This window comes from Macadamia integrifolia, chromosome 7, assembly GCF_013358625.1.
Source record: "Macadamia integrifolia cultivar HAES 741 chromosome 7, SCU_Mint_v3, whole genome shotgun sequence".
Classification (NCBI taxonomy): domain Eukaryota; kingdom Viridiplantae; phylum Streptophyta; class Magnoliopsida; order Proteales; family Proteaceae; genus Macadamia; species Macadamia integrifolia.
In genome coordinates, this window is record NC_056563.1 from 11,674,408 (window position 1) to 11,689,719 (window position 15,312).

General features: G+C 38.8%; 1 protein-coding gene across 1 annotated transcript; it reads right to left on the reverse strand.

Moving 5' to 3' along the window:
* Positions 1-2,690: 2,690 nt before the first annotated feature.
* LOC122083104 (protein root UVB sensitive 6-like) lies at positions 2,691-13,788 on the reverse strand. Its single transcript, XM_042650795.1, has 13 exons — positions 13,116-13,788; positions 11,370-11,468; positions 11,109-11,222; positions 5,572-5,643; positions 5,372-5,482; positions 5,167-5,286; positions 4,826-4,927; positions 4,657-4,729; positions 4,411-4,494; positions 4,245-4,309; positions 4,005-4,106; positions 3,714-3,920; positions 2,691-3,303 (listed from the first exon to the last, which is right to left on the reverse strand). The coding sequence occupies exons 1-13, from the start codon at positions 13,479-13,481 to the stop codon at positions 3,250-3,252; spliced, it is 1,569 nt and encodes a 522-aa protein (XP_042506729.1). The 5' UTR covers positions 13,482-13,788; the 3' UTR covers positions 2,691-3,249.
* Between the last annotated feature and the right edge of the window lie 1,524 nt (positions 13,789-15,312).

The window sequence follows — 15,312 nt, forward strand, 5'->3', positions numbered from 1 at the left end:
TCTTTTTTTTTTTTTTTTTTTTTTTTTTATCTGGTTGGGATGTTCAGGAGGATATCAAGGTTTGAGTGATCAGAATTTTCTACCAAAAAAAAATTTTTTTTTATCAGAATCTATCATCCGAAGGATCGGGTTGAATAATTGACAAATGAAAATCTTAAAATCGGCTGGAAAACCTTAAAAAATTAATTTTTTGGTAGGCAAAAAAATTATCATTCCAAATCAGCCGGAATTGGGATGGAACTGAAGGGAAAATTAGCTACTTAAGAGCTAAGATAGGTATGGTAACATCCTATCTTAAGCTGTGTTTGGTATAAATTCACGAAATAGATTTTAAGTCTATAATACATTTTTGAAACCCAATTTTCTCTATCTTTTAGCTTGAGAATGGATTCTAGGCTAATAATCTATTCCGAGAATACATATCATTCTAAACTAATAATCTATTCCGAGAATACATATCAACCACAAGCTTAAAATCTTAATATACATATGAAATAGGAGGAAAAAGTGCCAATTTACCCTTTCATTTAATTTAGAGAATTGCAATGAATTCTGAGGCCTCTTGAGGGCCCTTGAACATTGAACCTAAAAAAAAAAAAAATTCATTTAATAGGCCTCTTAAATATTTGGAACCCTGAGGCGTGATCATCTGAGCCATATTTAATACCCTATCTGACCTGTCCTATTAAATGAGGCAATGCACTTGCAGAGCAGTGTAACTGTATTTCATTTTTATGGTCATGTTCTTATTTTATTATGGAGTCCTGCAGAGGGAAGCTCAGGCTGAGAATCTCACTCCAATCTAATTGATTTCTTTCGGATGGTGAGGAAGAAAAGTGAAATGAAGTACAATGATCCCATGGTTTATGACAATTCTGATTCAGTAGGTTGGCGTTTGGCACAAGAGATTGCTTAGTCTATTGAGGAAATCATTTCCATGATTAAAGCAACTAAGGAGGTATTTACCACTTACAGGCCATGCAAAATTGCAGATTAAAGTAAAGCACACTGCGAAGTCTATTGAAGAGATCATAACCCTAATATTTTCATCTTAAGCAAAGAGGACTAATCTAAGTAGGAACCATGTGCACAAATGAGCTGTTTGGTAAAACTGAATTTTCATATATGATTTATCTAACAAGTAACTCTAATGGCAGGAAAGAATGGACATACCTTGCCTTAGGGATATCAACCTAGACTTAGGATACTCAATTAACTCAATTAGGGCTTGATTGGTAAACATAGGCTGTAATTGATGTTTCCATGAACCTTTTTTGTTTATAGCCCTCACTAATTGACTCCTTAATTTCTTATTATAAAAGATGACTCATGGAGGTTATATCATCTAATTCTTTTAGAACCATTCCTGTTCCACCAACTATTAGCTCGTCTAAAAATGTTGTAGACTATATCATTCTCTTCCAAACTGATTAGCCAATTAAACTCTACTTTAAGCAATGTTAAGTGTGCCTTTTATCAAAAAGTAAACAATCCTAAACACCCATAATTAATTGAAAGCCGCAATTCAGAAAGAAACAAGCTAAGTGCACTGAACATAATCAATGGATAGCAGAGACAGATCATTCAGGAATTGGTGCGCACTTTACTTTGTTGAGCAAACAACGTACACAGCCTTAAACCCCCTCCCCTCCTCTCACATAAAGGCTGTTCCCGACTTGAACCAACAACACTAGGTCCCAATGGAACCACCTCACCATTGCGTTGTGGTCCACCTTCTGAATAGCACCATGTAAGGGTGTTAATCGGTTTAGTTTTAGTGTATACGGTGCAGTTCAGTTCGGTTCACATTTATTTGGCTGAAACTAAAATCGTACCATTTACTAAACAGTTTTTAAATGGTGTCAGTTTCATGATTTTAAATGGTTTTGATCGCGGTTAATTCCATACGGTTTCTAAACGGTTAGTAATCGGTTTGTTAGTTTATTCGCATGCTTATTGAAATTTGCTTTTATTGATAAATGTTTCAATCTTGTATCAAATTAAATGAGACATTTAACAAGCAAGGATTTAACTACATAATAGGATTAAATTATTGAATAGACAAATTCTATGGCCTTTAATTCTTCCATAAATTAAATAATTATGTTTTGTTAAAATAATCAAATATTTAATCGTTATACGAGTTTATTGAATCAATTTTGACGGTTTAAACGGTCAATTTTCAATGTGTCAATTCGGTTTGAAACCAATGGGTTAAATGATTAAAACTGACCCTGAATATTTAACTAATCGGTTTTAAACTTGAAACCAAAACCAAACCATTTACTAAATGATTTTATGATTTCGATATAAATGGCTTGGTTCGATTAGGTAAACGGTTTTGGTTGCCCAAGTTGCCTTTTTACTGGTGCAGTCCAATTCGCATTTTAATGCCTCATGGATGGCGGCATCATGGCAACCTCTATTTTGAACCTGCGACTCTTCAACAGTTCCAGAAACCCTGGGCCAAGAACAACTTTGGGGCAAAGAACACTTTCAGGGGGTCCCACGTCAACAGTTCCAGCAACCTGGGCCAAGGGCTTGGGAGGGTTCAGGCGCTCAATCCCTATGGAAGAAAAAAGCCTGCCTCTCTGTTTCTTCGTCCATCTTTGGAGCGTTACACCTTCCAGACCAAGCTTGGTTACCTTGGAAATGGTCCTGTTAATATGCAAACATCAAAGGACAACTGGTACCAAAACAGATTTCTGAGTTCTAAATTGTGAATGAAAATTACAATAATGCCTGGACATAGAATACAAGGCATAATAATAAATCAAATTTACTACATCTGCAACACAAGAAACCCCTTCCCTTCAGAAGAAAAAGGGAAAGAAACGCGTCATCAAATCAACAAAATTGGTACCCTGTTCTACATAACAAACCATAAGGCAGATAAAGATTGTATAGTCACACTTCACAGCTTTATGGAAACAGGTTGGGTTCCTCAAAACCAACAGAAACCCCCACTGCATTGTCTTCATCTCGTGTGTGATTAACCAAATAATTTAAGGGCAGGCACAAAGCATGGCCATTAAGGGCTTAACAAGCTCTCAGATACCAGTGAAAACAACTACACCAACTTTGCAAGAGAAAACATGGTTCCCATGGTCCCTTCAGCATTATGTGGAAGGCCTTGTGTAATAAATCTCATCCGGCTTTCACGAGTAAAATTTCCTAAGAACTAGAAAAGCGGCCCTGAACATTGTGCTACAATGGTCAAGAGTGAAGATATCTTCTCTAATGCTGTAGTTAATATAGTCGAGCTCGCCCAGGGTTGAGAAGTGATTCTGACATTACCCATCCCTGCAAGAAGTAAAATCAACAATCAACTGTAAGGGGGGCCAAAAAAAACAAATGAATGTGAAACTATGGCCAGTCCAGAGGCATGTTAATTTGTATTATTTGTCATCTGTTCAGATTCTCTTATTAAGCTCTGGTTGTGTCAATAGAAAATATTTCACAGGAAGAGATGAAACCAGAAATTTGTTTTTTTCTGAAATACCATGCAAAATTTTGGAAATGACTTCCATTTCAAATTTCTGGACGTTGTTTTCCAGGAAATTTTTTTTTAAGGCATCTTGGTCCACGATACATTCTTTTCCTCGCTCAACCATGTCTAATATGCTTCTTTGTCATGTTCAATATATAAGAGGGGAATGGCACAGAACTTAAAATAAACATTACAAACAAGCGTTGATTTTTATGTCTTCTACCTGTTCTGCAGCTTTCCTCTTAAAGAAAACATATGAACTAGACACCACTCTGCAAGACTCAGCAATTTGAGCCTCAAGATCAGCAGTGATCAAAACAGAATGAGTTGACGGGGATCCATCAAAATTAGGACCATCATATGCACCATGTTTTGAATGAGAAGATCGACGTTCATTTGAGGAACGGATGAAATGCAGAAGCACATGAGCCTGTTTCATATCAGATTTTAGATGCGCCCCTCTGAACAATAATGAAGAATACACCTAAAATAAGACGTCAAGTAAAATTCTCACATGGAAAGCAGCTTTTAGAATGTCATCCGACTTTGCTTGATCCTTGAGCAAGGCATACACGTTACCCTTCGAAGGATTGTATGTCACCAAGTACTTCTCTTTCTGTGATGGAAGTAAAGAGAAAAATAGTGTGTGAGAAAGAGAAAAGATAATAGATTCTTTCTACAATTGGTTGAAGAGAAGTGTGAAGTAGCATTTCCGTTAAAAAGTTGATATCAGAGGTACAGTGATGAAGTGTACTTCAAATAGAGGTTGTATGGCAAGAAATGAACCAGGATCTTGAAATGCGTCCTTAAACCTTGTTCCTGCAAAAACAGTCACAACAAACTTCAGTTTGAAATAAGGATACAAATATAAACATCAGGAGCAAGTAAAAGCAGTTATGATCAGAAGATTCTAAGCGTACCCAGAACAATGGGCTTATTTCTTGACCAAGGGAAACTGAAGATATTTTCCTTCATATTTCCCTCCTGCAATGTGGGCACACGTCCTACAATATTGAAAGATGGCAAAAAGAAAGATATCAGAGATGTAGCACATTTTCTGAACTTCCATTGGGGGCTTTGCCTAATCTAATTGAAGAAGACATAATAAAGACATGAGATGAGAAAACCGCATCTGCTATGCTGGCTTATGAAGGATTAAATCTAACCTGTCTTAAGGAACGATTCCACTGCCACAGTGAACCTTGCCCGGTTCAAAGTATGCAAAACAACAGATTTTACCTGGCCACAACCAAATCAGCGGCAATGAACCAGGATCTAACACAACTTCAAATAGTGCAGAAGAAAAAATGCCAACTGAGGATTCAAGAACCAAACCTCCTGGTAAGAGCTAAGAACATATCCACACGAGAGGAGTGCAAACGTAGTCACCAAGGACGGATTTCTTTTTGAGATCATGATACTCAGCCCAGTTCCAAGCTTCACAAGACAAAAAGATCAAACAAAATCACCAACTTTAGCTTCAACTAGAAAATATATAAAACATGTAGTATCCTCTTCTAAGGATAACAAAATTACATAAAATCAACACTTATACTGTGGAAAGTAGTAAGAATAATTCTAAGACCCACAACAATCAGTACTCAAGAGAAATTGAAAATATCATTGTAGAGACATCTATCAGAATCTGCTTAGGAAAGAACAGTAGCAATCCATACCAAATCTGCAATATTTCCAACGCATTCCCCTTTAGCGGTGACATCCCCAATGTTTTCGCCTTTGGCAAAAGCTTTGTAAATTGGTGTGCGAGTTGATGTTGATGTTACAGCAGCAACATTCTACAAGTGAAAGGAAACACAAATAAGACTGTGCCGAGTTTCTTCAGCTAAAGACATGTGAAACAGTAAAAGGAAAGAGTCCAACCTTGGCAACATTGGCAGCACAAGCCAATGGCAGGAAAAGGTGTGGCACAGCAGCAGTTGCCAACTCTACACCGGCACCTAACTCCATCAAAAGATCACCGGCAAACCGAAGCTGAAACAAATTTTGGTTCCCAGCAGTCAATGAACAAGGTTCAGCAGAAAAGAAAAAAAATATATCAAGAAGTTCTAGTGCAAGTTTACCTGTTTCAGGTCATAGTCAAATTTCTTTCCTTGCCGTGCAAAAAGCATTTTACCAACACGACCTGCTCCATCCTACAAAGATTCCATAACTTATAATTCAAATGGAATAAGTGTAAAATATAAAAATCTCTTAACATCCCAAAATACAAAGTCATGCAACTTGACACTAGTAGTTTAATAATGTATAATCTAAAAATCTCTTAAGATCCCAAATTATAAAGTCATGCAACTTGACACTTGTCCTTTAGTAAGCTTATAATCTACAAATCTCTTAAGATCCCAGAATTAAAAGTCACGCAACTTGAAACTACTTTCTCAACTGAAGAAGTGGAGAAAGAAACAGGGCAAATAGAAGAGAGAAAAGAAGGGGAAAAAAAAAATATAGGAGAACTGAGATAACAGATGTAAGGATATTAATCTGAAGCAACTTCTTGAACAATCTTGCATTAAAAAAAAAAAAATGCATGGGATCATGCATCACCATTTACAGCTCGATAGCAATACATTCTACATCTATATCTTTTGAACATTGAGACTTTTTCCCTTAGAACTTCCACATAAGCACATTTGCATGTTATGGAATTCTTACATTTTTCTTTGCATTCTACATTTTCTGTGTATTTATCCACTTTGTGCTTTGATAAATAATTGAATATGGATTTCTTCATTAGATCTTTCATCTAGTTACAAACAGTTATTTCTGTCAAAGGATAAGACTGAAAAAAGCAAGTCAAAAAAGAAACTATTTAACAGTAGCCACCTTCTTTCTTACAGATTTTTTTTTTAATGCATACTCAAATACCAAAGTGGTACAAGTACAATCATTTCAAAGCAAGGTTCCAAAACTCGCCAAGATTTCACCGAAATGGGGAAATCTCGCTAATTTCGATATGGACGAAACAAAATTGGGGTCAAAATCTCAAACCAGCATGAGAAACTCCACTGTTAGATTATAATCCATAGAAACCATCCATCTTCCCAATCTCAAACAGTAATCATTGAACATTTATATAAATTAATGGTAGACTGAGGCAGCCTGAATATACTAGACCAGTATATGTATAAGGATTGGAGCATTGATCAGTCTGCCTTCCCAAAGTTGAAGCCTCTTCCAAATAAGATCCAAGATAGGGGTGCAATGATGGGCCGTCAACCTAGCGGTGATAAGAGGAAGCCCAGGTACCTAACGAGAAGAGAACTAAGGGAAAAACTATTCATTTGAAGGAGGAGGGCTTTGTTAACCTTAGAGACTATGGTGAAGAAAAGGTGGGACTTGAGAAGATTGATACGGAGACCAGACAGCCCTTTAAAAAGTGAAGGGAAGACATAGGGGATCATCCTTAAAGAGTATCATAAGGTCATCGGCAAAGGCTAGGTGAGATAGCATGAGGGCTTTGCATTTAGGGATGGGGAAATTAGGTGCTAATGGAGGATTGGATTGATCTAGGGAGGAGGGATACCGACAGAAAAAGTAAAGTATTCAGCTGGGCTGCCATTGACCAAGACAGAGAAGCAAGGGGAAGAGATGCAGAAGTGAATCCAGTTGACAAAGAAAGGGGGCAAAGACATCTTGAGCAGGACCATAGATATGAAGTTTCATTTAAGGGAGTCAAAAGGCTTTGTGGATATCTATTTTCAAGAGGGCAGTAAGGCAGTAGGATTTCTCGAGGGGGGGTAGATGGTGTTGTCGGAGAGGGAGGTGAAGGGGTTATCGTTGCCAAGGAAGGGTCATCAAGCGTGGCTGCAAGCTGGGCTTTTGGAGTGCAAGCTTTGGTGTGATGCCCGAAAACGTCACAGACTAAGCATTAGGGGAAGCCACTCATAGTGAACCTATTGGTGGAAGGAGTAGCCTTCGTCGTCCATCACCATGACCGAGGATGGGGGGAAGGCTTCAGCAAAGACCTCTACACAAATCCTGCAAAGGAAAGCAGTCCATTTTCTTAGTTCTTTCATCGAAAGAAAGGAGGTTGTCGATCACAAACCCAATAATGCTCAGGCCATGTTCACACCAGAAGTGATGGGGAAGGTTGGGGAGAGCAATCCATAATGGAACAAAGCCAAGGTCAACTTTGCTGAGTTGGATGCATTGGTCCCATTAGCGGAGGAAGATTGGCTTTTCACCCACTTGTCATAGAAAAGTTGAAGATGCCATTCTCCAAGAGGTATGAGTCCATCGTGCCTTGGGTTCTCCATTGCTAGCTTGGGGATAGCTTGACAATGTTGAAGGGAGGTTTAGTCCCAATGAAGTACCCTACCAAACAGTTTTTCCATTTGGAAATTTCAATTTCCAGAAACCCAGAAGGGCAAAGCCCGACTTTCTTATTACCGACGAGGGAGGGGGGAAAGTGGAGGGAAAGAGTTTCCTTGGAGGGGAAGGGGGCAGAGCTGAAAGAGAATTCCAAGGTTTAATGCCATGGGAAGGGGAGATGCGGTGGTCGGGGGGAGAAGGAGGGAGGGGAAAGGAGGCTCTAGCAGCCTCGAACACCGAGAGGTGGTTGGGCATGGGCGGTTCAGGACATCAAAATGCAACATTTAAAGTAATATAGCCAAAGACTAACATATTTATACATCAATAAAATTGCCAAGACGTGGTTTTTATTCCATACCATCCCAGCAAATGCCACTATAGGGCCTTATTACTAGACAATACAAGACACGGATGTTGAGGCTGCCTGAGGTGTAAGGGGGCCCATTGCATATGAGGTGATGAATGTGTATGTGCCCCAACAGAAACAAGAGCTTCAGGAGTATATAGATGGCTTGAGGGAAATGTGGGATAGCTACAAGTGACTATCATGTGTGATGGTTGGATAGGGCCTAGGAGAAAGTCCATTAATTTTATGGTTTACTATGACAGGAGGACAGTTTTCCTAAAACCTATGGATGCATCTAAGGAGAAAAATAATGCAAAATACATTTATAAATTGTTAAAGGAGGTGGATCATGAGGTGGGAGTGGAGGACGTTGTCCAGATTGTGAAGGAATAGAAGCAACTACAAGAAGGCTGTTCAAAGTTGATGAATAACAATCAGTATCGGCTTTTCTAGACCCCTTGCGCAGCCCATTGCATTAACCTCATCTAAAAAACATGGGAAAGTTAAAAATGGTGCATAGTGTGGTTAAGAGAGTGATGCAGGTGAGCTCCTTTGTATACAACCATGGGTTTGCATTGAGCCTTCTAAGGGAGAAGTGCAGGGGTGACTTGGTCAGGCTGACCTCACAAGATTCGCCACAAACTATGTTGCACTGAAAGCTTTGAGGCGAAGAAGGCCGGACTCAAATCTATGTTCGCCTCTAAGGAGTGGTTTGGGTCGAGGGAGTCAGGTTCCTGGTGTAGGGCAGCATAGGCAACCTTTTCATCTAAGGAGTTTTGGCACCAGCTGAGTAAGGTGGTGAAATTTTTTGCCCCAGTTGTCTATATCTTGAAGATGGTGGACTCTGTTTTCAAGCCCACTATGCCACACTCGTATGCTATTGTGGATATGAAGGATCATATCTACAATGTGATGCCAAATGGCAGCAGGAGCTTCCTGAAGATTATCAAGGACCACTGAGAGCTTCACCTTATGCATCCAGTGCAGAAGGCTGGTGAGTATTTTGTTATGTGACTAAATTTTTTTTTTTAGATTACATTACTATACATTGACAACTTACATGTCAATTTTCAGCATAATACCTAGACCCTAAGTGTCAATATAGCCATATACTTGGGATGAATTACTTGGGATGAATCTGGACCTTATAGAAGCAGTAAACCAAGTAGTTGCCAAGTTGAAGACAAGTAGTAGAGTACAAGCGGTTGTAACAATGAGGTGAATTTTGTATTTCATTAGGAATATAAATATATAATAAGTAATTACCCCGAATGGGTTCATAACATTAACAATTTTCCAAATGGCTATAGATTAAAAGTTTCGGATGCCTTAGGGAATTTTGACACCCCTGCGGCAGTGGCTGATCAGGGAACTATTGATGCTGGTACATAATTCAAGATCTTATTCTCTTGCTTACATCTGTATTAAAATTTGTGAAATGTAAATAACATGTCTTCTTATTGTAATGCAGCTGAATGGTGGGTGTCGTATGGGGGTGCAGCAGAACAATTGAAGAAGATAGCAATCAGGTCCTCTCCCAAAAATGTTCCCAGCTATGAGTGAAATTGGAGAACGTTTCGCTCATCCACTCAAATAGGTGGAACCGATTAGGATCCCAGTGTCTTGCTGACTTGTTGTATGTCCACTACAATAGGAGGCTGAAGATGCAACAAATATCCATGGTTATGGAGATCAACAAGAACCAGATCAACGAGTACCAATAAACTCAGCCATAAGAAAAGGCCAACCTAAACTGTTTTCACCACATTTTATAGAAGCATCCAGATCCCCTTCTTGGGGAGCAAATGATGTAGATGCACTAGTCTGACAGGACAAACAAGACCAAATTTGGCAGCCCAGGCCAAGGAGAACCATCTCTAAACCTTCCACTAGGGGTAGTTAAGAGTATTTAATTTTCATTCGGTGTATTTTAGTAAAATGAAATTTACTCTTATAGGGGAGTTTTAGCTATCGATAATTGCTAACTAGGATTTTTAGTTCTGTCAGTCATTGAGTTAGTTTTAAATTATGATTAGGAATCCAAATTTGAGTTGATTTTTTTCTAGCAAATAGATACAAGAATGTAACTCAAACCCCCCCCCCCAAAAAAAAAAAATAATAATAATAATAATAATTACTATGCAATGACTTGGAAGTTTTTTGGGTTTCATAGCTGCTGAGCTGCTCGTCGTGTGTCTGGTTTTCTCTCTTTACCCTTGACTAATCTAAGTCTTTCTATCAGTGTGCTCTCGCCAAACTCCTCCTTTGATAATCTTATTCTCTCAGTTCTTTTATTTCTTCCCTAATTCATCTATATTCTTCTTCTTTATCACCTGGCCAGATACCCAGTTTACTGACCATTTTATCCCATCTATTCATATCCTATCTTCTTTCATTTTCCTTAGTTTCCATTCAAACTTGGTAGTTTAAGATTTTATTGATTTCCGGTCATAAACCTGACATTAATCTTCATTACATTACACATGCAAACCACTGCTCTGTTCCTCAAAATATTCAGTTGAGGTCCTTGAGGAACTATCTCACAAACTGGAGTGTTCCTATGAATTAATAATTCTGATTTGAAAATAGTCACCAGGTCTAGGCAATACTGATGTTACAGCCCCTGTCCAGTTTGGTTAATCTTTGGGAAGTCTTCTAGTTCAACATCAGTTCTTTCTAATTTCTGAAATCTCAGAAGTATTTACTCATAAATACAGCCCCTGGGTAGTAATTGGAAAATACTGAGATATTTCTACAGAACTGCATTAAAACCTGGAATTTTGCCTATTCTTCAAATCCTTCAATCTGATCCTGGTTCAGAACATGGTCCTTGCCTCTGTGATCTTCTAGATTCTATTATAGACAATGGACCGCAAAAGCCAATGTAAGAATAATTATATGGAAGTATTTCCAGACTATGATGAGTGTACACATGAAGTTTACCTTGAGAATCCAGTTAATAGCAACAGCCCCTGGAGTGGCTCTATTTCTGGACATGCCAACTGAACTCAGAAGTGTCTGTGTTGTGAAAACACCCATTGCTCCACCAAAAAAGTGCTGCAGAGAGCACTCAACAATCACTAATATAGCACAGGCAAACATCAAATCAATGAAAGGCAGCAATCACAGAAATTAGAAGTTCTATGCTTCACAATAAGATAATTGTTAAATATTGACTATTCTATTACAAGCCATATTGAATACCTTCAAAGCTCTCCATGTCATGTATGGTACATACGAAGGTGTCACACTATCAGGGAAACCTTCAGGAGCTACATAAGATCTTACAAATGACATCAGCTCCTGTACCAAGGTACAAAAGTCAGTATTGCATGACCTTCATTCTATCAATAGTACCAACAAAGACAAGAGGAAAAAATTTATCAAAGATACAAAATCAGGAGGGTGTAAAAGAAGTAAAGCACTCTGAATTAAATATAATGGTCATCTGTTTTTCTCATATCAATAGAATGTCATACATAAAAGGCTACAAGGGGAGGAACTAATCCTAGAAGGTTATGACCAAGCCGCAAGACAGCAAGCATGAACGATAACCTTGAAAATCACAAGTATATGCCCAATAAAGGCATGTCAGAGAGGGTCTCAGGAGGTGCAAACAGCAGAAATTGGCTAAAGTGTCAAATAACTGACGGTCCATCTTGACCGGCCAAGCAATTGAAAGCAGCTCATTCAGTGTTGGCACCATGAAGTGTCGGATAAAATTTCCCCTTTTGATCAGCATCAACAAGTAATTATACTTTAGAAAAAGGTGTGTGCATAATCCACCAAATGCATTTTATTTTCTTCTTTTCCCATTTTGATATGAGAAATGGGTCTATGATAAATATAGTTGTACGTATTACAAATTTAATCCATAACGATAGGATAAAACTCGTCCTTCATAAAAAATCTCAATAGGATAACTTGGTGTGGCAAATTATCTGTTGGATGATATTCAATGAATAGAACACAGTACGACAATGACCAACATCTAATATAGTTGATACCATGCTAGTCGCATAGTACATATAAAATAGTACACAGGAGTACATGACATTGGATTGAAAATTTTATAATCCGTATGAGTATGTGATCCATATTTGTGCTCCTTTATGAATTTTTTTGGTGTTCAAAAATCAAGGATGGACTCTGAACTAACTGGTGTTGGTGTACGATGTCTTGTATTCCGTCACAGTTTAACCCAGAGAGTAATGGTGCAGCGCCTCGACAGGCAGGACGGCGGTCTCGCTAGTCGGTTAACGGGCCGTGGGGGTTGCAAGGGGGCATGAGGCCTCGAATTTTTTATTTGAGGGCAATTGTGTACTTTCTGGATTTGGGTTTTTTCGCTATATATTTGTAGCGAGGGTTTCTTTCTCTGTAATGCAAGCAATACTGAGAGCTGTGAGGACGAGCGCTGTAACCCTATTCTCCATTAATAGTGAAGCAGGATCTCATCTCACCGGGGACGTAGGCAACCTTGCCGAACCTCGTAAAATCCGTGTTCATTGTTTGTTCTATTTTTTCCATTATCTTCTGCATCGTTTTAGGGTTGCGTTTCTACGGCTGGTTCAATTGGTTCAGCCACAAAGGACAAGGCAAACCTAATTTGACAAGAGAAAACTAGTTAAGTCAGAAATGTAGTTTTACTCAGAAGCTTAAAACTCCATTCCATCTCGCTGGGTCAGACTTTATGGATACTGATAAGACAAATCTCTTTAGAGTCAAGAAACGAAATAATATCCTCCAAAATTCAAACTCGAGAATTTCATACCAATAATAAGTATTAAGAATGTATTCATTGTCATTGGGGGAAAAAATCTTGAATTCAATTATTTTCTCGAGAATCACGATAATGGAAGGAGGGAAATAGGATGAATTTTTAGCTTCAACATCACCAGAAACCCAAAAAGGAAAAAATAAATGGGAATATACAGAATTAAGAAGTCTCACATCAATAGGAGCCTGAGGAGTCTGCAAACTAACAGAGCGAACCGAGCCCTTCTTGAAGCGTCCGGAACCATCCTTCTCTGCCACATACTGCCATCGCCTGCCATCAATCTCCTCCCTACATATGATTTTCAAGTTCGAATCGTTAAACCCCTCCTCAAGAAGCCCGAATTTCGACTCTGCCCTTAGACCACAGCTCTCAGAAGCAACCAATGAAGAAGAAGGAGAAGCTGCAGATGTAGAAGAGGGAGCGGAAGCAAGATTGGCGTTTATGCGAAGAGTCTCACGGAGCAGAAGCCGAGCATCTTGGGAGCTCGTTAAGGTTTGAGCGGCAGAAGTGGGAGATTGGTTGATCTTGATCGGAGCCATTAATGGAGATTAAAGAAAAAACCACGCAAGCAGAATCAGAGAAACTATAGATGGCATATATTTATAAGAGAGCAACTTCGGTTTTGTCGACAGAGACGATGACGCGGCATTGGAGTCAAAGAAGGCGTGTCAAGAAATGAGAATTGAGAGAGAGAGCTCTCTCCAGTCTCGAGAGGAAGAGAGAGAAACAGATATAATTGGCCAACTGAAAAGTTCTCTCCTCTCCTCCCCTCTCTTCCTCCTGGGTTCAGGAGAGAGAAAGCCACACACGCAGACAAGGAGGAGGTTTTGATGCCCTCTTGCATTATCTTTCATTTTCTGGAACGGCGAGTCAGGGAAATGAACTTTCTTGCACGTACATTCTCGTGCGTTTTCATTCACGGTGAACGGTGAGACTCATTCTATCACGGCCGTGGTTCTAAAAATCGGAACAGAACGGTCAGTAACTCAGTATCGATTGGATCGAAACAGTATCGACATTGACCGATCCCATCCACATGTATTGACCGATCCCATCCGCATGTATAGTCCAAGGGTCGATCTGAATTGATATCAAAACATTATCAGCCTTGACTGATCCTATAATTGTTCATTAGTTTAAGAATCTTGATCACAATTCACCTTCTTTTATTCAGATCGAATCAAATTGAAAATTGTGTAATCTTGTAGGTGTGGTTCTAAACAGCATCGACTAATAGAAATTGACGTCAAGAGGTCTAAAGATCAACTCGAGCCACGGGTGAAAAAAAAAATCTTTAAAATAGCAGTAGATCTGTCCATTATATTCAATCTAATTCAATACAAAATAATATGAACCTTGACCGTTCCATGATAATTCCGGAGAATTAGATTCATGATCACGGTTCACCTTCTTTTATTCAAATCAAGTCAAATTGATCTTGGGTCACTCATAGGCCTCCTAGCTAGAAGCCCCCTTTGTACGAAATCTACATGGCTATATACCACTAGGCAAGATTGATGTCACAGCCTATCCTTCTCTGGTCTTGCTTAGGGAGAATTCTTCAGAACTGAGTTTTCTATCTCTAAGTTAGCTAGAGAGAGAAAGTCTGTCGAGCTAAACCTGAGGCTTTTTTCTTTGGTCAAGGGTGGCCTCAACACCTATCATTAGCAAATCATGATTAAGTAAGCGTCAAGTCGTCCCTCTTCGCTAATTTTTGCGCCCTTTTTCTTGTTATTGCTTGAAGATGATTCTACGTTTCTAGGCAATGGTCGCATCCCTGTGTTGATATTTCACGTATTGTTTGTATGCCACCAATGTTGTACGCGACACGTCTACATCTTTTTTCTTTGCATCTCTAAGATAGGTCATCTTTCTCATAGTTTGTTTTCATGCATTTTGTAGTAGTTTTTCCTTTTCCATCTCTCCATGGTAACGGTGTGATGCTAACAAACGTAATATTAGCATCAAAAGGGATGGGTTCCTTCATGGGATAGAGTTGATGAAAGCGGACACATGGACTGTCAATGAAGTGTGGAGTGATGATGTTGCCATGGTTCATTTTCCCTCTACGTTTGGGACTATATGAGTTTTTGTTCATACCTTCTTTTTGTATAAAACCTAACAACAACCTAATATTTTGGCTCAAACACGTCGCAAAACTTAAAATTTCCTATCACAATATCTCATGATATTTTACGGAATGAAATCCTTACACCTTATTAATGATATGGGCATTGCTTGCTTTTCATGGTTTATTCTAAAACTTTGTGTTTTTCATGGTAAGATTTGACAAACTAATGTCCTGATTCCATTCCTTGAAACATGATTATACTTGTCATAAAATATACCGCTCACATGATAGAGTAGGTT